At 42.0% G+C, this 26,036-nt stretch overlaps 1 protein-coding gene across 1 annotated transcript in view; it reads right to left on the bottom strand.

The window, feature by feature from the left end:
* The window catches only part of MBD5 (methyl-CpG binding domain protein 5), a 127,901-nt gene that overhangs the window by 26,995 nt on the left and 74,870 nt on the right, over window positions 1–26,036 (bottom strand). The window contains exons 4-8 of the mRNA XM_059476220.1: window positions 20,027–20,084; window positions 10,454–11,139; window positions 5,528–5,630; window positions 4,967–5,147; window positions 723–2,810 (exon numbers count right to left, since the gene is read on the bottom strand). Of these exons, the coding sequence (XP_059332203.1) occupies window positions 723–2,810; window positions 4,967–5,147; window positions 5,528–5,630; window positions 10,454–10,566 (2,485 nt within the window). The 5' untranslated portion in view covers window positions 10,567–11,139; window positions 20,027–20,084. The remainder of the gene's footprint in view (window positions 1–722; window positions 2,811–4,966; window positions 5,148–5,527; window positions 5,631–10,453; window positions 11,140–20,026; window positions 20,085–26,036) is intronic.

Here is a 26,036-nt window from a genome sequence, read left to right as displayed (position 1 = left end):
TGGGTACAATCTGAGGTTTGGGACAGCACAGCAGCCTCTGCCCCCTGCACTCCCAGAGGAGCAGCTTTGTGCCCCCTGCATTGCCAGAGGAGCAGCTTTGTGCTGCCCTGCACTCCCAGAGGAGCAGCTTTGTGCTGCCCTGCACTCCCAGAGGAGCAGCTTTGTGCTGCCCTGCACTCCCAGAGGAGCAGCTTTGTGCTGCCCTGCACTCCCAGAGGAGCAGCTTTGTGCTCCCTGCACTCCCAGAGGAGCAGCTTTGTGCTGCCCTGCACTCCCAGAGGAGCCCAGGTCCATCACCAGCAGTCCTGGAGCTGCAGAGGAAAACTCCCCCCTTGTGCAGGATCCCTGCTGCAGCAGAGCCACAGCTGGCACTGCAGGAGGGCTGAGCCCCCATGGGGTGGGGCTGGGACACCACCCTGACACACAGGGGGACAGGGCACGTCGTGACTCTGGCAGTGGTTTGGTTTTTTTGTTTGTACTATTGCATTTGTATTTTTAATTTTCCTAGTAAAGAACTGTTATTCATATTCCCATATCATAGCCTTTTAATCTCAGAAATTATAATAATTCAGAGGGAGACGGTTTACATTTCCCATTTCAGGGCAGGCTCTGCCTTCCTTAGCACACACCTGCCTTTCCAAACCCAGACAAACATCCAAAACCAGCCACCAGAGATTCCCAAGGACGGAAACCCGTGACAATCCCCTGGCACAGCCACGTACCTGCTTCAGGGCTGCTCTGATTGCAGCTGCTCCCGATGCTGTTGGGGATGCCTGGCGTGGAGGGTGCCTGGAGCCTGGCCTGGGCCGGGCTGGGGTGCAGGGAGTTCCCCAAGGCCATTCCCGCCTGGGGGAGCATCCCGCAGCCCCCGGCCTGCATCTGGTTGAGGAGCCCCGCCAGGTGGTTGGAGGGGGCAGCCCCGGCGCCGGGCCCGAAGCTGGGGCTGGGGTTGGGGTTGGGGCAGGGCAGCCCCGGGGGCAGCGCGGGCTCTGCCAGGTGCAGCTGGGCACCGGGGCAGGGCAGGGCGCCGCCGGAGCCCCCGCAGCCCGAGGAACTATTGCTGCTCCCGTGGGAGCTCTGACAACTCATGGACTGCAGGAGCTGCGACATGGAGCTGATGGGGAAGGAGCTTTGACTTGGCTTTCTGATCAAATCGGAGCCGGCTTTGGGAAGGCCAGAGCTGTCCAGCTGAGACTGTCTCAGCAAGCTCAGCACCGTGGTGGTGGGCTGCTTCCTTTTCCTCAGAGGATCCTTTTGCTGAGACATCAATTTATCTCTCAGTGCTGCCCGGCCGCTCTGCCCTTCCGTGGTGGGGAGGAGCACGTTGGCAGCAGGAGGGAACATGGGACTTAAAGTGCTGTGTCCTTCGGTGCTGCCGCCGCTGGCAACAGGTCCAGAATTGCTACTGCTGTTATTGTTGTTACCAGCAAGTTTATTTTGATTTGCTAGCTGTGCTTTGGCTGCTGCTGAGAGTAAACTGCTTGCTGGAAAAGAGGCAGCGTTGTGCTGGTTCAAGATCTGATTTAAAGGCATTCCCAGCAAACCAGGCTGACTCTTCAAGGAACCGCTTCCGGCCGACGCAGCGGGAAAAACGGCATTGTTGGGAGGATTTAACACGTTACTCATTCCAGCAATTAACGGGTTGGGGATGTCCTTGTACTGACTGAGTCCGTCGTGCTTGGTGGAAGGGCTGGATGGCATGGATGGCCTCGGCGACCCTATGGTTGACCTCGGGGACCTGGGAGGGACTTTGATACCGCTACAGGACGACCCCACGGGAGGCAGCAGGAAGTTTCCGTGATCGGACGAGGTGGAAGAAGAACGCGATCTTTGGGGAGAAGCCTCGATCCTCGCCATGCCGGGTGCCATGGCGTGAACGGGGGACGTCACCGGCGAGGGGGACAGCGACGTCGACGCCGAGTGCTGAACCCTTTGGACGTGAGCGCCATGGTTGATGTGGGCGGGTTTGACGGTGGGCAGGGGCAGGTTGCTGGGCAGGGGCACCACGGCGGGGGGCATGCTTACATTCATCACGGGTACCTGAGAGTGGACACTCGAGTGGAACGTGGTGGGGTTCATGATCACGGGGTTCTGGTTCGGCGGCTTGCTGGGAATGGGGTCCAGAATGCCAAGCGGATCCTTCTCGGATGTTAATGGCTTTTTCTGAAGAGCACAAGAAGGCGGTGGAGGAGGCGGGGGTGGGCCTTGGGGGGGTTTATGGTGGAACATTGCTCGTGGTATTTCCATACCGGCCGAAAAGTTACACAGGGGTTTTTTCATGACTGGGCTCTTGGTGGTCAAGGTGGGGGAAAGAGGTATATTAGTCCTTCCAGCCATTGCACAGGATGACTGTATGGGAGAGCCGTGGAGCATGACTGACGGCGGGGACAGCGGCGTCCTGGTCATGTGGATGGGACTGGAGTTGGGCGCTCCGTGAAAACTGGGATTGTTCCTCGTGAAGACGTCGGGGCTCCCGAGAGGGTCGGTCCTGGGCGAGATGGAGCCGTCCCCGTAGATCTGCGACCCCGAGGACGCCGGGCTGGGCATCCCCCCGTGGCTGCCGCGGTACGGAGACTTCTGCCCCAGTTCATTGCTCCCCAATCTCTGCCTGGGATAGGCAGGATGGAGCTCTGCTTGCTGGCTTCCAGCCATTTCTTGCACATAAAGCCTACCCATGGCATTAGATGCCCCCATCATCAACTTGAAAGGAGTCTTACATTCCGGCATCACAGAATTTGTAATTCCTTCATGCGATTTATTCCTCATTGACCTTGGAGTTGCTGCTCGGGTGGGAACTACTGGCGTTGCACCTGGCGTGGGAAACACACAACAGTTACTACTGGTTGCAAATCCAGTGTGCCACGTTTCAGGGCAAAGCTGCTGAGGGTGAAAACATTCCCAAAAAGCTCAGGGAGCCTTTGGCTAAACTTTTGCTGAGCAGAAATAAAACCTCAATCTCCAAGCTGGAGTGGTGCCTGTCCCCAACTCCACAGCTGTAATTCCATATCCCACAGAAACACGGACCATTTCGAACCTTTTTCCTTGCCTTTTGCCTTTTCCAAGCAAGCCTCCTGAATCTCCAGCATCCCCCCTCTGGCAGGAGGAGAGGGATGGCTGTGGCAGGGAAAAGGAGCCTCTGGCACCATCTATTGAGGACAGGAGGAACAAAGCCTGTCCAGGATTGAGACTCAATTCCCACAGAAAAGGTTCTGTCCCAAATGCTGCCCCTGATGAGGCATCCTGAATGCTTCTGCTTCTTTTCAGGATAGAAGCCTTGGGGATATTTGCACATGATGGAAAAATTCCCTGTAAATCCCACTTCTGAGGCTACACCTTCCAACAAACACAAGGCCACTTTCCATCTTTATTTAAAGAGATTTTTCACCAATATTTTACTTCCAAGCACAAGCAGCTCCAAGTCTGGGGGACTTTCTGCCAGTTTTGCAGCTCTGGGAATTTGCAATTCAGCTTGCAGTGCTTGGCAGGCAGCCTCTGGATGTGCAAAACTCAACTGGAATTGGGAGTTTAAAATTCTGCGTTCAAATGAACTCAGAGGTGCCTTGGAATTCCTCTACTCATCTTGCCTTCAGCCTGGTCAGACAGCACTGACAATTCTGCCTTCATCCTATTTGCTCCAATGTGAGAGAAACAAACATTTCCCCTGTCCCAAAATACAACCAAAGTCTCATTTAGGGGATAAAACTAAAGGCTGAACTGCAAAATACAGTAATTATGAGAGGCCTCACCTTGAGTGCTGGAAATAAGCAAATGGTCACTTATAAATGTGAAAAAGTTTTGCTTACAGGGAGTTTTATTGGGGAATTTTCTTCTTTGCTTATGCACAAAATTCTGATTGACAGAGAAAGTAAGAGCACAGAAATATATAAATTACCTCCATTTTGCTGATTTTTTGAGAACAGGAATTTAATTTAAGTACTACTCATTGAAAAAATTAAGCAGGGAAATGTATAGAAACTTGGGAAATTCCACTGACACTTAAAACCAAAATTACACTGAAAAAATTTTCAAGAAAAGTTTTAAATCCTAAATTTCAACGTGAAAAGGCAGGGGCACATCAGTACTATGAACAGCATGGATCTGTTAGCACTGGCACTTCTCTAAAATTTATTATTTCTTGGTTTTCTTGTATTTTTCCCCTTGGAAGGAGGAAAAGCAGCTGGCCAGGTGCTCTCACAGCAATGAGGGGTGCAGGGAGCTCAGGCCTTTTCCCAGGAGCTGCAACCCCAGAGTACAAAATTATAAACTCAGCCCCTTCCCTCCTTTGTGCTGCCCACTGGGATTTGTCATTCTCTTCAGAACCTGTTCCTGTGATCCTGACAAAGTCCCCAATTTTGGGTGAATTTCTGGGTTTGGAGCTGTTTCAGTGCTAACTTTGTTTTCACTCCAGGCCTCAGGGAACCCCCTTGGTTTTACACTTTTGTTTGGAGAGTACCTATCAACTTCAGCCACCAACAAATTTCCTCACTTTTTTTATTGATGGGGATAATTAAAATGCTAATCCAGGTTGGTGGCCAAAAATAATCCTTGGGAAATGACAGTGGAGATCTCCTCTTGCTGTCTATTCTCCTTTACAATACAATTTCCCATTTAGCCAAGTCCTTAGCCACATCCTAATCCCTTCATAATCACTTTATTCTGCTCCTCTAATTTCCCATGTGACAGAATATCAGACATATTACTACAGTTCCAAAAGATGGGAGCTAATGTATTTTCTTTGTCTAGAAAAATCTGATATCTTTTCCAAGAAAATCATGCTCTTAGTCTGGGCTGACCTGCTTTCAGACTCATTTTCTATCTCCCTCCATCTCTGCCTACTCCCTTTATTTATTCCTTCAATCTGCTTATTTTTGCACTTGTGGTCAGACTTTGGGGGTGGTTTTGCACAGTAATTCTGTGAATACAAATCAGATTATTCCACGATTCTGCATGATTTCATTTTACTCACTTGTTCCACCACCAGGACTAGTTAGAACCAGTGAAGGATGTGGTGCTTCCATGCTTTTGTGAAGTGTAGCCACAGCAATAATTTTCCTTTTGTGAATGCATAGTTTGGTGACATCTTCGTCCGCTTTAACATCTTCAGCAGTTCTCTGCTTCACAGCAGCTCCAGGATCAAAATTAAAGACCTGGCAGTGAAAATTCCAGTGTTTAAAAGAATGACTACAGGCAGCAAAGTCACCAAATTCACATAAATTCACATAATTTAAGAATTTTATATGGAGTATAGAGGAATTCTCCTCTGTTCCTTACTGCTCCCATACTGCCCAAGGGATTCCCTGACAGGACGTTTGGAAACAACAAATAAAAAATGAATATATTTATAATAACTGAGTCAGATCCTCTGCAAGAGGGGCTAAGGCAGAGGGGAGCTGAATTTTATATTTTAAAGTCTAACTTTGAGTGGACACCACTTATTTTAGAGATGATCTGAACAGAGTTTGAGTCACCAGCATGGGCAGCTGATAAATATTATTGCAGCTAGATCCAAAATGATGCTGAGCTTTACCTTGGGAAGAACAAGAGGACATTCTAGGCCACACTTGCACGTTCCATCAGTCAGCAAGTAAGTCTTCACCTGCTCCAAGCAGGATAATAAAGACCCACTGGGACTGCAAAGGAACAGAAATGATGAATACAAGCTCTTGGATAGGTCAGGACTTGTATCTGCTCACAAGGACAGTGGGTAAAATCACCTTTCAGATTTTTTTTTCTCATAGCACTTCTTGCTTTTATTCAAGAATTGAGATAATAATTACAAAAAAACAAAACAAAACAAAAACAAAACCCCCAAACATATTTTAAAGGAAACAAAACTGTTGCAGCTGGGTCCCTTTGATGCACAATGTTTGGTTTCATTCAGCTAAAATTTTGACCTTCTCACTGAAAGTAAGAAATATTACACCAAGGAGCCAGGCCAGCCAGCTCCTGACAAACTGCACTTGGATTTCTCCAACTCCCACCAGAAAATCATTATCTCCACTTCCCAAAATAGGGCACTGGGAACTCTGTTATGGCAAAATCACTAATTCATAATATAAAAAAAACCTTCTCGTGTCCCCAGCCTGTAACTTGCAGATTGCTCTTTACTGCTGGGACAGCCGAACTGTTTATCCTGAATAAAACACTGGTTATTAATGGCAGCTGTAAATAGCCCTAATTCAAACAAAAACATCTCAAGTGGAATAGTTTGGATCACAAAAACACTCCTGACTCAAAATTCCAAGCTGTGAGGAACTCTGGTGCTTAGAATCCAAGCCATAAACACCTCATCCTGCACGAGTCACATCTAAAGCAACATCTGCAAGTGACATTTCAAGTCCTGCTGACAGTTTAAATAAGTCATTTCTTTGCCAGGCATGCCCTGAAATAGTTATTTCTGGGAGAAGTGCTCAGGTTGAATCTGTGTAGCAGTGACAGCTTGGAGGGTGAGGAAGATGAAAGAGCAATCTAAAAATAAAGGTCCAGGTCTGGTGACTGGTCAGGAGTCAAACCCTCCCTGCCTGAAATCCTTGGGGAGCAGGGGGAAACTGCTCTTTGCTTTATTTTCATTACAGCAGGATCCTGGCTGATCCCTTTGCATGTTCCCACCTGTCCTGACCATGCTGAGCCCAAACTCCACCCTGGAGGATGGAACAGCTTCCCAAGGGAGAATCCCACATTGACATTTGCTCTGCACCATCCCATCCACACCCAAAATCCCTCCAGACACTTCCTGTGATCCTCAAAACCTCCTGTTGAAAGCCATTTCTGGGAATATGCTCTGCACTGAGGATGCTGTTTTGTTTGCCTTGGCTAAAAAAGGCTCCTTTTCCTGGGGTATTTTTGGAAAAAAGTGATTTTAAATAACCCTGGTGTGCTGTTTGCCTGGGCACACATGCTCCAGGAGATGCTGCAGTGAAAAGGAGTGTGCTGCCAACCAGGGAGTGGGAAGGAAGGTCAATCACTGAATCTCTGGGATCCAGCATTCCTACTGCACACACAGGCAGGGCTATTTATCCACAAAACACAAATTTTAAAAAGGGCCATTTTTTTCCCATTTCTACCTTGATCCTGGGCTCAGCTGTAACCGCAAATTCTCTTGTGTGTGCACAGAGTTATTGACACTTCTGTAACACAAAGGATAACCCAAAGCTTCTTTTGTAGGAAATTGCCACAAAATCATGGAATTGCAGACTCTTTGGCTCGGGAAGGAGCTGAAGCTCAGCTGATTCCAGCCCTGGAATCACCTCCCACCATCCCACGCTCCCCATCAGCCTGGCCCTGCACACTTGCAGGGATGATTTAGGCCCCACTTAGCAGCTCTGTTTTGCTAAGAAAAACCCTGAGAGTCAACTCAGTGCTTCTAGCAGGTAATGAAAACCAGTTAATGAATGGATTTAATCTTGATTTAATCCAAAGCAACTGCTGACAGCTGACAGGAAAGCATCTGTGCTTTCCAAGGAGGCACAAACACAGAGTCTTTATTCAGCTGGGATCATCTATTCCACTTGAATCATGTCAGATCTTAATATATCCACTAATTTTTCCCTGGGATAGCTGTGGAGTCAATATTGTTTGACCTTTCCTTGCCTCCAGGAAGGCTGTGCACGCTGGCAGGGCAGAGAGGAGCTTGTGGAAACTCAATCCTGGGGGATTCAGCTGCCCTCAGAGCCCTGGGGATGCTCCATGGCAGGCAGAGATTGGATTATTGCACTCCCACCTTCCCAAGCAACACCTCCTGCTCTGGCCCGGGCACACACAGGAGTGCAAAACACTTTTATTCATCAGAAACTCTGAGAAAGTGACCAGAAAATTCACCAAGGAATAGAAAAATGCATTGGAAAACTTGGGAAGAGGGCAGTAAAGAGCTTCAGTAATGCTGTTGTGTGGAAGTTTTTGGGCTGGGGGAAATCAAGTTTAAAAGCTGAGCATGATAATCAGGTAAATAAAAGTATCAGAAAATTCACCAAGGAATTAAAAAATTCATTGGAAAACTTGGGAGGAGGGTAGGAATAACATGAGCTTCCCCAAAGCTGTTGTGTAGAACTTTTTAGGGCTGTGGAAATGAAGTTTAAAACCTGAGTGGGATCATCAGGTACATAAAAGCTCCAGAAAATTCACCTAGGAATAAAAAAATACATTGGAAAAATCATCAGGTAAATAAAAGTACCAGAAAATTCACCTAGGAATAAAAAAATACATTGGAAAAATCATCAGGTAAATAAAAGTACCAGAAAATTCACCAAGGAATTAAAAAATACATTGGAAAACTTGGGAAGAGGGCAGGAATAACATGAGCTTCCCCAAAGCTCATGTTGTGCAAAACTTGTTAGGGCTGTGGAAATGAAGTTCAAAAGCTGAGTGGGATTATCAGGTAAATAAAAGTACCAGAAAAATCACCAAAGAATAAAAAACTACACTGAAAAACTTGGGAAGAGGGCAGTAAAGAGCTTCATTAATGCTGTTGTGTAGAACTTTTTAGGGTTGTGGAAAATCAAGTTCAAAAGCTGAGTGGGGTCACCAGGTAAATAAACTACCAGAAAACTCACTATTCAGAAAATTGTAAGGAAAAAAAATTATAAAATAATATTATAAAATAAATTTCACAGAATCATGAAATTCAACTACTAAAAAAATACATTGGAAAATGGCAGGAATAACATTTACTTCTCCAAAGCTGTTGTGTAAAACTTTTTAGGGTTGTGGAAAATCAAATTCAAAAGCTGACTGTGGTCATCAGGTACAAAAACTATCAGAAAACTCACTTTTCAGAAAATTGTAAGAAACTGTCACAAAACCATGGAATTCAAAGAATAAAAAAAATCCATTGGAAAACTTGGGAAGAGGGTAGGAATAACATGAGCTTCTCCAAAGCTGTTGTGTGAAACTTGTTAGGGCTGGGGGAAATTAAGTTTAAAAGCTGAGTGGGGTCATCAGGTACACAAAAATATCAAAGTATTATTTTCCTGATGTCTGGATACAGAGATTATTGGGGAAAAAACCCCTAATCCACAACTTTTCCTTTCCCATTGACCTGCAAGTGAGGCAGAGGTGCAGGGAATGGGAGCTGCAATGAGAAATACAAGGGCAGGCTGGTTTCTCTGCCATGGGCTGGGGTTATTCTGCTCAAGGAAAACACAACCAAGAAATCCTGCAGTGCATCTGAGCCTTCATGGTAGCTCAGTGTAAAACTGGAGTGTGCTCTGGCTCATTAAAGACTTTTGTATTGGTAATACACAAAATGTTGGGAGAAGTGGTTATTTTAATCACAGAACAGTGGAAGAAATTTAAACAAATAACTGAGTGATAATCACAAATTTGTGTGATGCAAACTCAATGCCCCCACATTTTATAAAGCTAACTTTGATCTTTTTTCCAATAACATTTAATTTAGGCTCTCTTTGCCTGAACACATTTATTTCATAGCAATTTCAATGCACTTCTTTGTGACCATTCCAGGGCAAAGCAAAAAAAAAAAAATCCAATAAACTAAGAAAATAAACAAGTAAAGTAACTAAAAGTTTGGATTTGGATTTATGTTCTTGGGTTTTTTCCCACGTGAGAAATGTGAGGGATCCATAAAAGCTGGAGAATGTCAGTGATAGTGAACACAGAACCTTCATGGGCATAAAAATGAGTTTAGAGCTATTGATGGTCACATGAATCAAGTTTACTTGGAAAAGAATCACAAAATCATGGAATGGTTTGGGTTGGAAGGGATCTAAAGCTCACCCAGTTCCAATCCCTGCCCAGGAACATCTCCCACCACCCCAGGCTGCTCCAAGCCCCAGTGTCCAACCTGGCCTGGGACACTGCCAGGGATCCAGGGGCAGCCACAGCTGCTCTGGGAATTCCATCCCAGCCCAAATATACTTGGAAAAGAATCACAAAATCATGGAATGGTTTGGGTTGGGACGGATCTAAAGCTCATCCAGCTCCAACCACTGCCCAGGAACATCTCCCACCATCCCAGGCTGCTCCAAGTCCCAGTGTCCAACCTGGCCTTGGGCAGGTTCCAGGGATCCAGGGGCAGCCACAGCTGCTCTGGGAATTCCAACCCAGCCATAATTTACTTGGAAAAGAATCACAAAATCATGGAATGGTTTGGGCTAAAGGGATCTAAAGCTCATCCAGCTCCAACCCCAGCCCAGGGACACCTCCCACCATCCCAGGCTGCTCCAAGCCCATCCAGCCTGGCCTGGGACACTTTCAGGGATCCAGGGGCAACCCCAGCTGCTCTGGGAGTCCCATCCCAGCCCCTCCCCACCCTCCCAGGCAGGAATTCCTTCCCAAAACCCCACCTACATCTCCCCTCCTTCACCTTCCCAGACTCTTGTGCTTGAGGAACGACTCCTGGACGTTTTAGAGCAGAAGGAAGGAGTTGAGACAGAACTCCCTGCACGTCCTGGCCAAAGTGCACCAAAGCCCAGCCCAGCCCCTGGGGTGGCCTTACCTGATGTAGAGAACTCCACTTTGGTCCACCCTCCGCTGCCAACCAACGGGAACTTGCACTGCTGGTGGCCCTCCATCCGTGTCCCCTCCGTCACACTCCTTCCCACCATTCATTTTCCTGTTTCTGGTTATGAGTCTTCAGAGATATCAACAGGAAGGTGATATCCTTTTACTACATGTCATCCTGGCCTCCCAAAGCAGGCCCTGCAGCACAGCTTCCCCCAAATCCTACAAAGTGCATCGGGAGGCTCCAGCTCAGTTTGAAACCAAGTCCTTAAAAGTGGCCATTTTGGTTAATGAGTCACTTTCCCATTATAATCCACATTAAATATGCAATGTTTAACTCCTTATATATTCATAAGGATGAACTATATAGATAAAAATTAGTGCTTCCAACTTGGGAAAATCATAATTCACCAATCCTTTGTTACCTGTCAGAAAGGAGAATGGGGAAAAGGAGAATTTCTAGTTCAACAGCATGATGGCTCCAAGCTTGATGACTGTCTAAGATAACTTGTGTTTTGTGAAAGCTCGTCTCATTTTTATAAATATGAGTCAGATCCAATGCCTCCAGGTATTACACCCTTTATATGCCACATTCTTTTTGCTTTCTTTTTTATCTTCTGGTCATGATCCAAGTTGTCTTCTTGAGGTTCTTTGCTGACTCCTTGGCTCCAATCAAACAGCCTGAAAGACAAAGATGTGGGAAACACGTGAGCTCTCCTCTCCAGCCTTGCAGCCCAGTGCAGCACCTCAGGGAGATGTTTACAGCTGCAGCCATTTCCAGAGCTCCAAATCAAAGTTTTAAATGTCAATGGAACCATCAAAACAAGGCTCAGAGCAAACAGAATCCTGCCAGCATTTTCTATTTATACGTGGATGTAATTGAGCTACATCTTAAAAGCTACAAGAGTGCAAGTGCTGTTAAATAGTTGATGTGGAGTTTGGGTGAATTAAGGGATGCATCTTTTCACTGAATATTTTCACATATGCTTCTGTTCACAACCATCACAGATGACTAAATTAATGCCCTTTAAAAATTGTTTAGAAAACTGAATGAATTTCATATGAGGGAAGCTGCTTCCAGGCTTTGGTAATATCCATAAAAATGCAAACCTCCTGCATTTCGACTGAATTAAAATATTCATCCCACCAAAAAATTGGGTAATAAAAAGGGAAAAGCCAGCAGCAGTGACTGATCTCTGAATACCTTTGAAACAATCTGAATATCCTCAGGAATAATTCCCCTCAGAGATTTCCTCTCGTGACAGAAGCTGAGTCATTCCCCCCAAAATAGTTTTTTCAAGCTGACCAGGTGAGACTTTACACTTGAGACTGGACATTTTATTAAGGTGAGACAAATGTGGAATATGGGATTTAAATAGTAAATACACCAGAAAAAGGCAACAATCCTAAATCCAAATATAGGATGGCATGCATGACTGCCGTAGCAACCTCATTAGGAGAGTTTATTTGGAATCAGGTGTCAATCCTGCCTTATTCCCAACACTAACATTATGCCAACATGTTAAAACATAATAAATGTCATAGACCTGACTGATTTTAATTAGAAAAGGGTTTTTTTTTAAAGCCAGAAATGGAACATAAAGACATTTCTGCAATAACACCACATTACATCTATATTTAACAGTAATAACAGCTCCTTCCTTCAAGACCACTAAAGGAAGACTACAGAGGCATAAATATAGTCCTGGAAAATATTCCCTTAAGTACCCTCATGCAGAACATTCCCTTTAGAAGTGCTGCTTAGAAATGTAAAGTTCCAAATGCTCCAAAAACAAAAAAAAACCTCACCAGGGTATTTCCAAGCAGGCTGTGGATAAAAGGAGCTGGTTGGCCAGACCCCCTTCACTCAAGGGCTGGAATCTAAATTGGCCAAAGGCTGGAATCTTGGATGGTGCAGGAAGGTTGAAAAACCATAAAGAAAAACTTTATAAAATCAAACCTGCTCTGTTATATCAGGAGCTGGCCTGTCATTGCTTCCAGGGCAAGCTGGCACTCTGCAGGTTCCCAGGTGAAAGCAATCCTGGTGTGAGCAGGTCCTTAACACAACAATCTATGGCTGGGTGAAAAACAACTTACACCTGTATAAAGTGGCTTTGATTATTGCTGGGTGAAAAACAACTTACACCTGTATAAAGTGGCTTTGATTATTGCTGGCTGAAAATCAACTTACACCTGTATATAAACTGGTTTGATTATTGCTGGGTGAAAAACAACTTACACCTGTATATAAACTGGTTTTGATTATTGCTGGGTGAAAAACAACTTACACCTGTATAAAGTGGCTTTGATTATTGCTGGGTGAAAAACAACTTACACCTGTATAAAGTGGCTTTGATTATTGCTGGCTGAAAATCAACTTACACCTGTATATAAACTGGTTTTGCCTATTCCTGGGTCATAAACATCTTACACCTTTATAAACTGTTTTTGCTTATTCCTGAGTGAAAAACAACTTATACCTGTATATCAACTGGTTTTGCCTATTCCTGGGTCAAAAACAACTTACACCTTTATAAACTGTTTTTGCTTATTTTTGGGTGAAAAACAACTTACACCTGTATAAAGGGGTTTTGATTATTGCCAGGTGAAAAACAACTTACACCTTATATAAACTGGTTTTGTTTATTCCTGGGTTAAAATCAACTTACACCTTTATAAACTGTTTTTGCTTATTCCTGAGTGAAAAACAATTTACACCTATATAAAGTGGTTTTGCTTATTGCTGGGTTAAAATCAACTTACACCTTTATAAAACTGGTTTTGCTTATTGCTGGGTGAGAAACAACTTACACCAGGATATCAACTAGTTTTGCCTATTCCTGGGTCAAAAACAACTTACACCTTTATAAACTGTTTTTGCTTATTCCTGATTAAAAAACAACTTACACCTGTATAAAGTGGTTTTGTTTATTGCTGGGTGAGAATAACTTACACCTGTGTATAAACTAGTTTTGCTTATTCCTAGATGAAAATCAACTTACACCTGTATATCAACTATCTTTGGTTATTGCTGGGTGAAAAACACCTTACACCTGTATTTCAACTGGTTTTGATTATTGCTGGGTGAAAAACACCTTACACCTGTGCATAAACTGGTTTTACAGATTGCTGGGTGAAAAACACCTTACACCTGTATTTCAACTGGTTTTGATTATTGCTGGGTGAAAAACACCTTACACCTGTGTATAAACTGGTTTTGATTATTGCTGGGTGAAAATCAGCTTACACCTGTATTTCAACTGGTTTTGATTATTGCTGGGTGAAAAACAACTTACACCTGTGTATAAACTGGTTTTGCTTACTCCTGGGTTAAAATCAACTTACACCTGTATAAGCTGCCTACACACCTTAGACAGAAAAATGAAAACTATCTCTCACCACCAACTTCTCCTGCATCAGGAGTTTGAGTGACCAATCAGTACAGAATAATAACTTGTAAATTACCAATAAAGTAATTGCCAATGAAGCTCCTGACCAATTGGAGCCACACATGAGGTCAGCAGAACTGTATGAAAAGCAGTTGTGTGAATAAAGAATGGGCTTTTCCACCATGCAGGAAATGGGGTCTGTGTGATTTATTCCCATCCGTGGAGGCTTCTCCCAACCTCAATGAGTGTGATTTCAGCCTTCCTGCAGGCTGGAGGCTGCTGGAGCGGGCTGGCCCTGCTCTGCAGGATCTGATCCACGTTCCCAAGCATCCCAAGGGCTGCAATCCTCGGCCAGCCCAGGGTGGGGAAGGGACAGGGGCTGGTGAGCTCCTGCCCCACCAAGGTCACCCAGGATGTCCCATGGACACCTTGTCATGCCACAATCCACCCTGTAATCCCTCAGGCTGCCACACAGCAATAGGATTTGGAGAGCTCTTGGCAACAGTTCAGGGCTCACTCAGGTTTTCAGTTCAGAAATTTGGGGGTTTGAGAGGTTTTATCCTGATTAAGGAGGGAGCAGATGAGGTTTCATCAAAAGCAGGCCAGAATTTCCATGCTGAAATTCCATCATAAGCCACACATGGGAAGTCCCTGGGTGTTATTTAATTAATTTAATAACACCACACAACTCCAAGCTCTACTGGAGCAGAGATTTACAACAACAGGACAAGAAGGAACAGCCTCAGGCTGGCCCAGGGCAGCTCAGGGGGGGCACAGCAGGAATTTCCCCATGGAAAGGGGGCTCAGGGAGTGGAGCTGCCCAGGGAGGTTTGCAGTGCCCATCCCTGGGGGTGTCCCAGCAATTCTGGAGGTGGCACTCAGGGCTGGGGACAGGGTGGGCATGGGCACAGCTGGGACTTTGGGACCTTAGAGCTGTTTTCCAGCCTCATTTCTGGGATCCTGAGCACCAGAATGCCCAAGGCTTTTCCCAGAGGGAATATCCATCAATCCAACCCCAGCACAGAGGTGTCCCTGCCCCAGCCCCTTCTGGCAGGGAATATTTTGTGTTCCCCCACAGCCCCAAAACCCTCACATTGACAACAGAAAAGGAGTCCTAAAAGGAGCCCCATTTTTGCATTTTGGGGGGGAAATTCTTCCTGGCAAGGGTGCTCAGGCCTTGGCAGGAGCTGCCCAGGGAGGTTTGCAGGGCCCATCCCTGGAGGTGTCCCAGGAATTCTGGAGGTGGCACTCAGGACAAGGTGGGGATGGGCACAGCTGGGACTTTGGGATGTTGGAGCTGTTTTCCAACCTCATTTCTGGGATCCTGAGCACCAGAATGCCCAAGGCTTTTCCCAGAGGGAATATCCATCAATCCAACCCCAGCACAGAGGTGTCCCTGCCCCAGCCCCTTCTGGCAGGGAATATTTTGTGTTCCCACACAGCTCCAAACCCCTCACACCGACAACAGAAAAGGAGTCCTAAAAGGAGCCCCATTTTTGCATTTTGGGGGGGAAATTCTTCCTGGCAAGGGTGCTCAGGGAGGTTTGCAGTGCCCATCCCTGGAGGTGTCCCAGGAATTCTGGAGGTGGCACTGAGTGCTCTGGGCTGGGGACAAGGTTGGGATGGGCACAGCTGGGTTTCCATGGTCCTGGAGGGTTTTTCCAGCCTCAGGGATCTGGGATTCTGTGACTGCAGAGCCCCCTCACCCCCTGATGGACCACTTGCCCCTTACCCCTTCCCCAGCACTCTCTGAAGTATTTTGGACTGGGATGCAAAGGAGTTGGGTTTTGGACCAAGCCCAAAGGACCCTGGACACTGGAAGGAATCCAGAGGGCTGATTTCCATTTATTCCATCACGGAATAAATCCCTCTCCTCAGTGATCTCCTGGCAGCTCCAGACAAGCCCTGTTATCTCACCACAGCTTCCCACATCCGAGGCAGTGACTGCTTTCTGCCCCGTGCCAGCACATCATGTTCAGATTTGTTTTGCAGTCCAGTTCCATTAGGATATCCTTCAAAAGATTTCACTGCACAACTATGCAAAACTGCACGGAATTCCTTCCCCCTTTAGCCCCCTCATCCCCTTCCCCACACGGAAAACTTCTCCTTCATTTTCATCTGCTGCAAGTGTGGTTTCAATTTTTAATGGGACTCTCTCCCTTTTCCTGAAATGTTGGATTTCAGGCAGCCTCTTTGCACACTCAGCTGCTAATATTTACTTTAACAATTTCTGAGTCAAGTGGGAGAAACAGAAAAACTCGATAGGATGTAAGAAGAAATTTAAATTAGATATTAATTGTCTGCATTCCAATCTGTTACTTATGATATTAATAATATTTATTTTATTAGTAAGTGGATGTTGAGCCAATTAAGACAAATTTTGACAGGTTGATATTGCAAATCATGGAATGGTTTGGGTTGGAAAGACCTTAAAGCCCATTTTGTGCCATCTCCAGGGACACCTTCAGCTATCCCAGGTTGCTCCAACCCTCTGAGAAACACATTTTTTCCTATTCAAATATCATCTAAATCTCTTCCTTGTCCTCCAAATACTTTTGGTGCTCCAATCCTTTTTTCTGACATGAATTTGAAGTGCCCAACAACTCCATGGATCACAAAGGGGCTCCACAATCCCAGCCTGGCTCTCTGAGGCACAAATCCCAGTCCCCACCTATGGAATGGCCACATTTTGGATATAAATCTTTGCAGACGTTTAGAAAAAACACCAAACACTGCTCAGATACACAAATTACAATCTCATTTTTGAGATATTTCCTTTCTAGCACTGAAAAACCTCCAAAATGAGAAATGCTCTCAAATCACAGTCCTGGGGTTTCAGAACTAATAAGGAATTTTAGCTTCTTAAAAAGCATCACTTTCAAAGCACTCAGTGAAAAGGAGTTTTTATTTAGTTACCACTTGCACATTATTAATCTGTTTAAGTCTATCAAAGCAATTAGCCAGGATTTTCCTGTATCATCTAATTAGATACAAATGTTGCATCATTTTTGGGAATGCTTTCCCAGTTTGAAAAGCAGCATTCTCCTGACTAATTAGATCAGTGGTGAATACTTTATGAGGGCCTATTTTTAGGCCAGTGAGTCAACAAACAAAAGTGCCTGAAGTAGGAAGGAAACCTTGAATCCTTCAGGATTCTTCTCCTTGGGGTGGTGTCCAGGGCCATGGCACAGCTCTACACAGGATTTACTCATGGTTTACTCACGATAAACATGATAGAGTTGTGATATATCTTGAAAACACATCTCACTTGTAAATACAGAGTATTAAAAATGCTTCACCACAACCAGGAAATTGCTCTGCACTGAATGACTTCACTAAAATGAGCATTTTAAATTGCCCCTGTGCCAGCTCACTTCACAGTCCAACCAGCTCTGATGCTATTTCTAACTTTTAAAGCAGGTTTTTATCTATAACAAGGTTTAAATTCTCTTATTTTATACCCCTCTTGATGCTGTGGAGTTTTTTAGGATGGGAATTTAACCCCTCCATAAAACAATTCCCTGGAGGAGCCCAAGGGTCACCTGGAGGTGGCACTGAGTGCTCTGGGCTGGTGACAAGGTGGGGACCGGGCTCAGGCTGGACTCAGCTTTGGAGCCTTTTCCAACCTGATGATTCCCTGGCAGCCATCTGGGTGAATTCATAAACAACAAACTCCATAAACAGCCATAAAGAACAAAAAATCCACGAGGATTCCAGGCCTTTGGAATTGCTGGCCCTGTTCTCCAGAGCCAGGAGCCCCCTGGATGTTCACCAGGGATGGGAAATTCATTTTCCCAGGCCTACAAAGGAGTCACTTCACTATAAACACTACATTACACAATAAAACAAGAAGAAAATTATTTTCATGGAGAAAATCGGATTTATCTGCATGGAATCCAGCTGATCTTTAGGAGCATGTCACACAAATCCCTTTCCTTGGAGCATTTTGGATCAGGGTGCTGTTAAGTGATCAGATAGAAATCTGGTATCAGTGATCAGAAATTTGATATCAGTGATCAGATATAAATCTGATATCAGTAATCAGATATAAATCTGATATCAGTAATCAAATATTAATATGATATCAATAATCAGATAAAAATCTGACACCTTCCCACCAGGGAAGAATCAGAGTATCCTGAATTTTGGGGATTTAATTGTGCCAGTAAAGTCATCCAAGGCAATGGACAATGGGTGAGCTGGGGAGGAGCAGGATTCCTTCATGGACAGCACCAATCCCTAAAATCTTCTCCCTAAAATCTTCTTTTAACCCATTTTTCTGTGCAATTCCCAAAGCTGGGAGCAACTGAGGCTGTCACCTCCAATGAAAGAATGGATAAAGATACAGAGACCCCTGAAAGGCTTTGCACAAAAAAAGCCAAAAAAAGAGAACAAAATAAAAGGATTTCGTTTTTAACACTCATGTCTGGCTGTTCACTATGGATTTATTAATATTTATTTATAATTTAATCACATATTTATTAGTTCACCCCATGGAAGGTCTTCCAGGCTTTTCACCACATGGAATTTTTTCTTTCCAAGGGGAATAGATCAGAACTGTGCATGTGACCCAGACCTATTTTGTGTCAGCACGATGGCAGCACTCAGATTTTGTCAAAATTAGGGTTAATATTTGGTGTACATCAAAAATCAGCTAAGAATGATGTCACTGTTATCCCAAGCTTTCCTAGGGAATATCATTAAATGGAATATTATCAGGAATATGTTAATGAGAATGGAGAAACTTCACATCCACTTTATTTTAGGGGAATTTGGATAAAGAAATGAGGGATTTTCTTTCAATTCTCAAGTTTCAGCCTTGCAAAAAGCTGATATTATTCAGCACAGTTCTGCAATGCTTTTATAATGAAGATTATATGAATTTCAGGAATCTTTGATAGAGAATGTTCAGAAAATATCAAATAAACTGATGCAGAAATTGAGGAGGAAATAACTATTTGTAAGTGTTCAGCTCTGCTGTACATTGTTGACTCAAGGGGTTACCAGGGAAATGGAAATTTGGGAAAATAAAGATTGAATTTAAAAGGAAAAAAAAATATTTGAACAGAACTCTTAAAAAATTACCATGGAAATTCAATTAGATTAAAAAACAGGAAAAAAAATTCAAGATTTTTGGAAATCTGGGAAAAGGCTCTGAGCGCTGGAATAACAATTTTTGAATAGCCCCAAATCTCCATTAATTCTGAGACCAAAAATGAAGCAATAAATGGCAAAAATGAAACCCATCCTCCCATATTTTCAATGCAGAGGTCTCAATAAAAAACATCAACCTCCTTTGTGCCAGACACCTGAAGCTGAGGATGGAGCAATATTTCAATAATTTGAATTATTCAGCCCGAGTTCCTGTGCAGGAGAATGTCAGAACTGTAGCAAGATTGCAAATTAAACCCATAAATTATGCTTTTGTGCCAAAGTAGTAATCATGTGACTGTACTATTTTTAGACCCTTGGAATTTTTTCTCCAAGTGCCCCTTTTTCAACTGTTTATTGAATTACGTAGCTCTGCTCAGCAAATTCCCTGATGAAAACACACTTAAGGTATTAAAAAATATATGGGAACAATAAAAATCAGCTCTTCAGACCCCTCAGTGCAAACCCTCCTGCCTTATCTGGCATAAATGGAATAATATTGGAGAGTCTGGACTGCCTCTGGACCCTGAAAATCTGATTAATCTCTCCATCAGCAGATAATTACTGACTAATTGAATGTAGAAGTATTTGGAGAATTTGGCCTCACTATTTTATATGAGAGAGTTTTCTCTGTTTTCTAAGAAAAAAATAAAAAAAGGATGCAAAAGTTCAAGGATTTCTTTTTTAGAAAAAGTGATTTTAATTCTTTTAAATGCCAAATGTTTTCTTCTTGCTGTAGCAGAGATTTATTAGTTATGAGTTTAATCACTTTTTAATCTATCTTGATGAAGATTTGTATACATGACCTTTCCTTCCCCAGCCCCTTTTTCTACTCACACTGCTCTGAGTCAGCTCTTTCCTGAATTTCCCATTTGATTTAAAAACATTCTTGCTCACCCTGCCATCCAAACATCACCTTTGTTTTGCTATTTAAAACCTTTGAAACCACTAAGGCCCATAGAAAATAATGTTTAATGTATTAATGAAGAGCAGGACAGGGGATTGAGATGAAAATAAAAAATCCTGACCTTTTTCCTCATTAAGGATTAGATTGAAGGTGGCTCTGTTCATCTTGTTCACTCCAAGCTGGAAAAGAATCAGTTAAAACACAAAATAAGAATAGTGAGCAACACACCCCACTAAGGACATTAAGATTCCAATATTAAATGACTCTTAATTATTTCTTCATATTTATAAACACTTAGAAAAGGTTTCTTAGGATAAATGATGGAGTAACTATTTCCACTTCTTGTTTTGTACACATTTCATTTCTATCAAACATCACAGCATGGAAAATAGAACCTAATATTTAATAAACTGCCAGTGGATGATTTCTTTTTACAAAATCAGCCTTACTCTATTTAATCTGAATTTTGGCAACACAAATGATCAACGTTGTTGCCTACTTTTAAATAAAATTTTGTGCTTCAGGAGTGTCTGGCTGCCCCAAGCCCTTCACTCAGAGTTACTTTTCAGCAAGCCAAGGTATTTTTAGCCCACTAAAAGGAGCAAAGTGCCTCAAAGTTGGTGCCTGTGGATTTTGGGGACGAATTCTCACATAACAATGATCAGATGTGTTCACACCATCACCTTAATAAGGATCAATTCCCTTGGCCAATGAAGTGAGGGGTGGAGTCCCTGCTTCAGAGCAGGGCTGGTGAAACATTCCTTGGAAGGGATTTGCCAAACATGATACATTTATTTTATATATATATATATATATATATACATATATATTTTATATATATCCAAATAGGATGCATTTATTTTATACATATACATATACATATACATATACATATACATATACATATACATATATATTTTATATATCCAAACATGATACATTTATTTTATATATATATATACACATATATATTTTATATATATCCAAATATGATACATTTATTTTATACATATACATATATATACATATATATTTTATATATCCAAACATGATATATTTATTTGATACATACATATATTTATGTGTATATATTTGTGTTATTTATCCAAATACGACACATTTAGTCTATATATACATATATTTATATGTATATTTATTGATGTTATTTATCCAAACATGACACATTTATTTTATATATATTTATATATTTATATGTATAGTTATTGATGTTATTTATCCAAACATCATACATTTATTCTACATATACATATATTTATGTGTATATATTTGTGTTATTTATCCAAACACGACACATTTATTCTATATATACATATATTTATATGTATATTTATTGATGTTATTTATCCAAACATCATACATTTATTTTATATATACATATATTTAATATATACATATATTTGATATATACATATATTTCATATATATCCAAACATGATATATTTATTTTATATATACATCTATTTATATGTATATTTATTGATGTTATTTATCCAAACATCATACATTTATTATATATATTTATATGTTTATATGTATATTTATTGATGTTATTTATCCAAACATCATACATTTATTTTATGTATAAATATATTTATATGTATATTTATTGATGTTATTTATCCAAACATCATACATTTATTTTATATATACATATATTTAATATATACATATATTTGATATATACATATATTTGATATATACATATATTTCATATATATCCAAACATGACACATTTATTTTATATATACATATATCTACATGTATATTTATTGATGTTATTTATCCAAACATGGTATATTTATTTTATATATACATCTATTTATATGTATATTTATTGATGTTATTTATCCAAACATGATACATTTATTATATATATTTATATATTTATATGTTTATATGTATATTTATTGATGTTATTTATCCAAACATGATACATTTATTTTATATATAAATATATTTATATGTATATTTATTGATGTTATTTATCCAAACACGATACATTTATTTTATATATATTTATATATTTATATGCATATTTATTTGTGTTAGTTATCCAAACATGATACATGTATTTTTCATGCTCAGCAAGGTGGTACCTGCTGGTGATGCTCAGCTCTGCCCTGCCAGGAATCCCTGGCTTTGCTCTGAAAAATCTGATTTTCCTGCATGAGCAATACCCCCAAAGCAGACAGAAAATGTCTGAAGGAGCTGAACAAAAGGGTGAATCACAGTCAAGAGTAGGAGAATTCCACCAGCTCATCAAAGCAGGGGAAAGAAAAATGAGAGTAAGGCACCCAGCAATTAAAACCATGTGGCCTGTAAGGATGCAGCACATCCAAGAGTGGAGAACAAAGCTCCAAGAAAAGATAAGAGCCTGGCAAAGGCATTGCTTCATCCCAGCTAAGGACAATCTATATCCCAGCTCGCAACTCAAACAGTTCTTCATTCTCTGACAGGGCCCCAAACCAGCTCTGGAATTGCCTCACGCAGATATTGAGGATGTTCTGCTCCAAAAAGTGAATTATTGGGGAAATGTGGGCAAAGAAGCACTCGGGCAGCTCTCCATCACAACATATTTCACTTTGCTGCTGCAGGTATTTATTCCTCACGTTCATCTGCAGCAGCTTCTGGACTCCAACTTCCAAAGGCTGCTGAACCCAAATTTCCCTCTGTTTGAAATAAAAGCTTTTCAAAGCATTTTATTTAAGAAAACAAAGGTCCTTTGGTTCATTTTTACTGCACACCTGCAACTGAAAGGAAAAGGTGGATGGGAAAGGTTTGCAGGGAAATGAGACAACTGAATCCCAAAATTAAGGTGAAAATTAAACTCAGGATGTGAATGAAGAGGGATCCCAGGAGAGCAAAATGCTCAGCCTATGGCCAGTGGGGGAGGTCAAAATTCCTGACATTTTCTCAGGGAGCTCCTTCTTTGTGTGTTTTTTGAAGTTTCCTGACACTGATAGGTAAAATATCCCAATTTTCCATCCACATTTGCAGTCAGATATGAGGTAAAACAAAAAACCCTTGGCCTGTTTTCTCTTTCTGTCTCTCCCAAATTACACTTGGTGCAACCTGAACTTGCTTTTTAGATTTTGGGTTTTTTTTAATCTACAGAGCAACCCCCACCAGTGCTTTGATAAAACCCTCTTATCTCTTTTTTCTGCCCATCCTACAGTGTTCCCTTTTTTCCTACAATAAACAAACCCAACCCTTTCAGCTGTTTTTTAAGAGCCCTGATTTCTAAATCTGGCACGAGCTGCTTGCTCTGCTTTGCATTCCTCTGGCTAATACCAATGTAAACGACATTTATTTCTTATGATTTAATAAATAAGCATCAAAATTTATTTTAAAATAAATAAATAAATATTTAAATATTTTTAATATTATTTTATAGTTTTGGGTTTTTTTAAATTATAGGGGTAGTTTCAGTATTGCAAAACTCCTCCTGCCTTTGATCTCACCAAAAGCAAAGACGCACCAAGAAAATCTGGGATATTTTTAAAGAATGAAGAGATTTCAATGGAAGGAGAATCCCAGAATGGTTGGAAGGACCTTAAAGCTCATCCAGGTGTCCCATGGGCACCTTCCACTACCTGGCCTTGGACACTTCCAGGGATGAGGAATCCACAACTTCTTTAGGAATTCTGTGCCAGGGCCTCGCCACCCTCACAGGGAAGAAGAGATTGACATAAATTTCCACCAAGGAATTTTAGGAGCTCTTGTGTCAGCTCTCCCTAATCAGGGACAGCTCTCAAAAAAGGGATTCTAAATGAGTTGTGACCATCAGGGATCCTGTGGGAATGCTGCATGCATCAGTTCAGATGGAATCAGACAGAATTCCACATTTCCTCTGAAGAAAAAACTCCTGGTAAGAATGAAAATGTGTCTAAAATCCTTATTTTGATCCAACAAATATTGCACAGTGACTCACTAAGATGCCCAACACTGTTGTAGATGTAACTTCATTTAAAAATAAAACCACACACATTCCTTCAACTGGGCCACTTCAGATTAGGGATCTCTTCAGCCTTTTCTGGAGGGATTTAAAAAAGCTTTGGAGAAATCTTAAAGCTATGGAATTAGCCTGGTATTTATAGCTCCGTTTCCAAGCGTGTTCTCTGAGCTTCCTAGGACGTTCTTTTTCCCATCTGCTGGTTGTTGACATGGTGTAACCTTGTGTTTTGATCAGGAAAATCCAGAAGAATGAGAGCATTTGATTTGATGTTGTGCTGGAGAGGTCTGGCTCCACCTCAGGCAGCTCCACTTGGCTCCTCCACCAGCACCCAGGGCAGGAATGGTGCTGCAGATTTTCCAACAGAGAACTGGAGTTCTATCGTTTGAGTATGTCAAAATACCTTACTCCCAATTATGACTAATGCTCCATCTGAATCACAGCAGCACAAAATGGTGGTTTATCCCCATTAAAATGCTGTGCCTCACATGCTGGCTGGATACAACCTCTTAAATTGAGGTCAGGAAAGGTTTTTTTTTGTTCTCTTATCTAAAAGTCCATGTTTGGGTGCACTGTCTACCTTCCACCAAGGCATGAACTGCTGAGCTGTCTACTTTTCTACTTCAGCACCATAAAATGTTGAAGATGGCTGATCTTCTGTTTGTTGTTTTTTTTTTTTAATGCTGCCTCAAATATTTTGTCTTGGAATTTCGCTGCCACAGTGCAGAGCTACCAAAAAACCAAAAATTCCAAAGCTTCCTTAGAATACTCACCTACATTGCTTCTCATGACCTTGCTTCAAGTTATCCTGGAGATCTTTTAGGCTTTTCAGAATTGCTGCTGCACTTTGAGCTCTGCCCTAGACACTCCTGTGGTGCTCTCGATGATGGGCTGTGTCCATTGGGGCCAGCTCCTTGCCTCCCTCCACCCCTCATGTGAGGAGCTCCTGCACCCCACTTACATCTGCTGAGATAATCACAGGGCTCCAATTAAAACAATGAGCCAGAGGTTCTAATTCCGCTTGTCCTGATTGCTTTGTAAGCCCCTACACAATTGCTTTGTAGCATAAACAAAGCAAGGTTTGTTTCTAAGGAATGGCTTTGACTGAAACTGAAGATGCCTTTTGAGTTGAACTGATCCACACAAAAACTTCCAGCTAGAGACAAAAAGCTGAGTTTTGGAGCTGTGATGCTGCAAAAGGCCTTGGTGAGGTAGAAGCTTGTCTTAGGTTGGAGATGTGTATTCTATTTTTGTTAGAGGTGGGGCAGTTCTGTTCATGGGGCAGTTTTCTTTATCTCTTCCACAGCCAATCCTCCCTCCAGGAGATCTCTGCTGTTCACGGGCCATTAATTATTAATTATCTTCTGTTAATGATCCATTAATTATTAATTATCTTCTGTCCATGGCCAGTGAGTGTCCCTGCATGGCTGATCCAATTCCATCATCCCACTGGGAGATGCTGTGCCCAGGGGAGGAGCCAAGCATTCCTGCCTGGATACAATCTGAGGTTTGGGACAGCACAAGTCACAAAGTGCACTGGCTATTAAACTAAATATAGCATTTCCCATGATTATTTAAATATCTTAACGAAGTTGAGAAGAAAAACCTGCCGTTTGGCTTCACTGATTTCACCAGTATCCCCAGTTTAACTGAGTTTTCAATTGAAAACCAAAAATTGAACAAAACAAAAATTGGAAAGTGAAACAATTATCTTCCCAATTTCAGTGCAAATTAGGGCCCAGCATTTTGTAAAAATGGGCATTAAAGATTCTTGGTTGTCTCAAACTGCATTTGCCAACCTGGCAGAGCCTTTCAGGAATGGGTTTTTTCCACATGCAAACTACTTAAAATAAAAATGATTAACTCTGTAAAGTCCTTCCCCAACCAATATGACTTCATAAATGACACCCTATAAATTATGAAGATATTTTTAGATTTTCTTAAGCATTGGGGCACTAGAAAACATCAATGTTTAGGCTCTGTAGAGGGCTTACCTGTTTTTAATACCCTGTATTAACAAGGAACATTCAGTCCACAGATATTATTGAATATAGAGATATTACTGAATGGAAGTATTTCAAAACACAACCATTTTATGCAGGTTATTCATATAATTATAATTTATCTTCACAGTAACAAAAACAGATAGAAAGATGGT

Source organism: Ammospiza nelsoni, chromosome 7 (assembly GCF_027579445.1).
Source record: "Ammospiza nelsoni isolate bAmmNel1 chromosome 7, bAmmNel1.pri, whole genome shotgun sequence".
Classification (NCBI taxonomy): domain Eukaryota; kingdom Metazoa; phylum Chordata; class Aves; order Passeriformes; family Passerellidae; genus Ammospiza; species Ammospiza nelsoni.
Note: the sequence above shows the minus strand (reverse complement) of the source record. Positions and strands in the feature narration are given on the sequence as shown.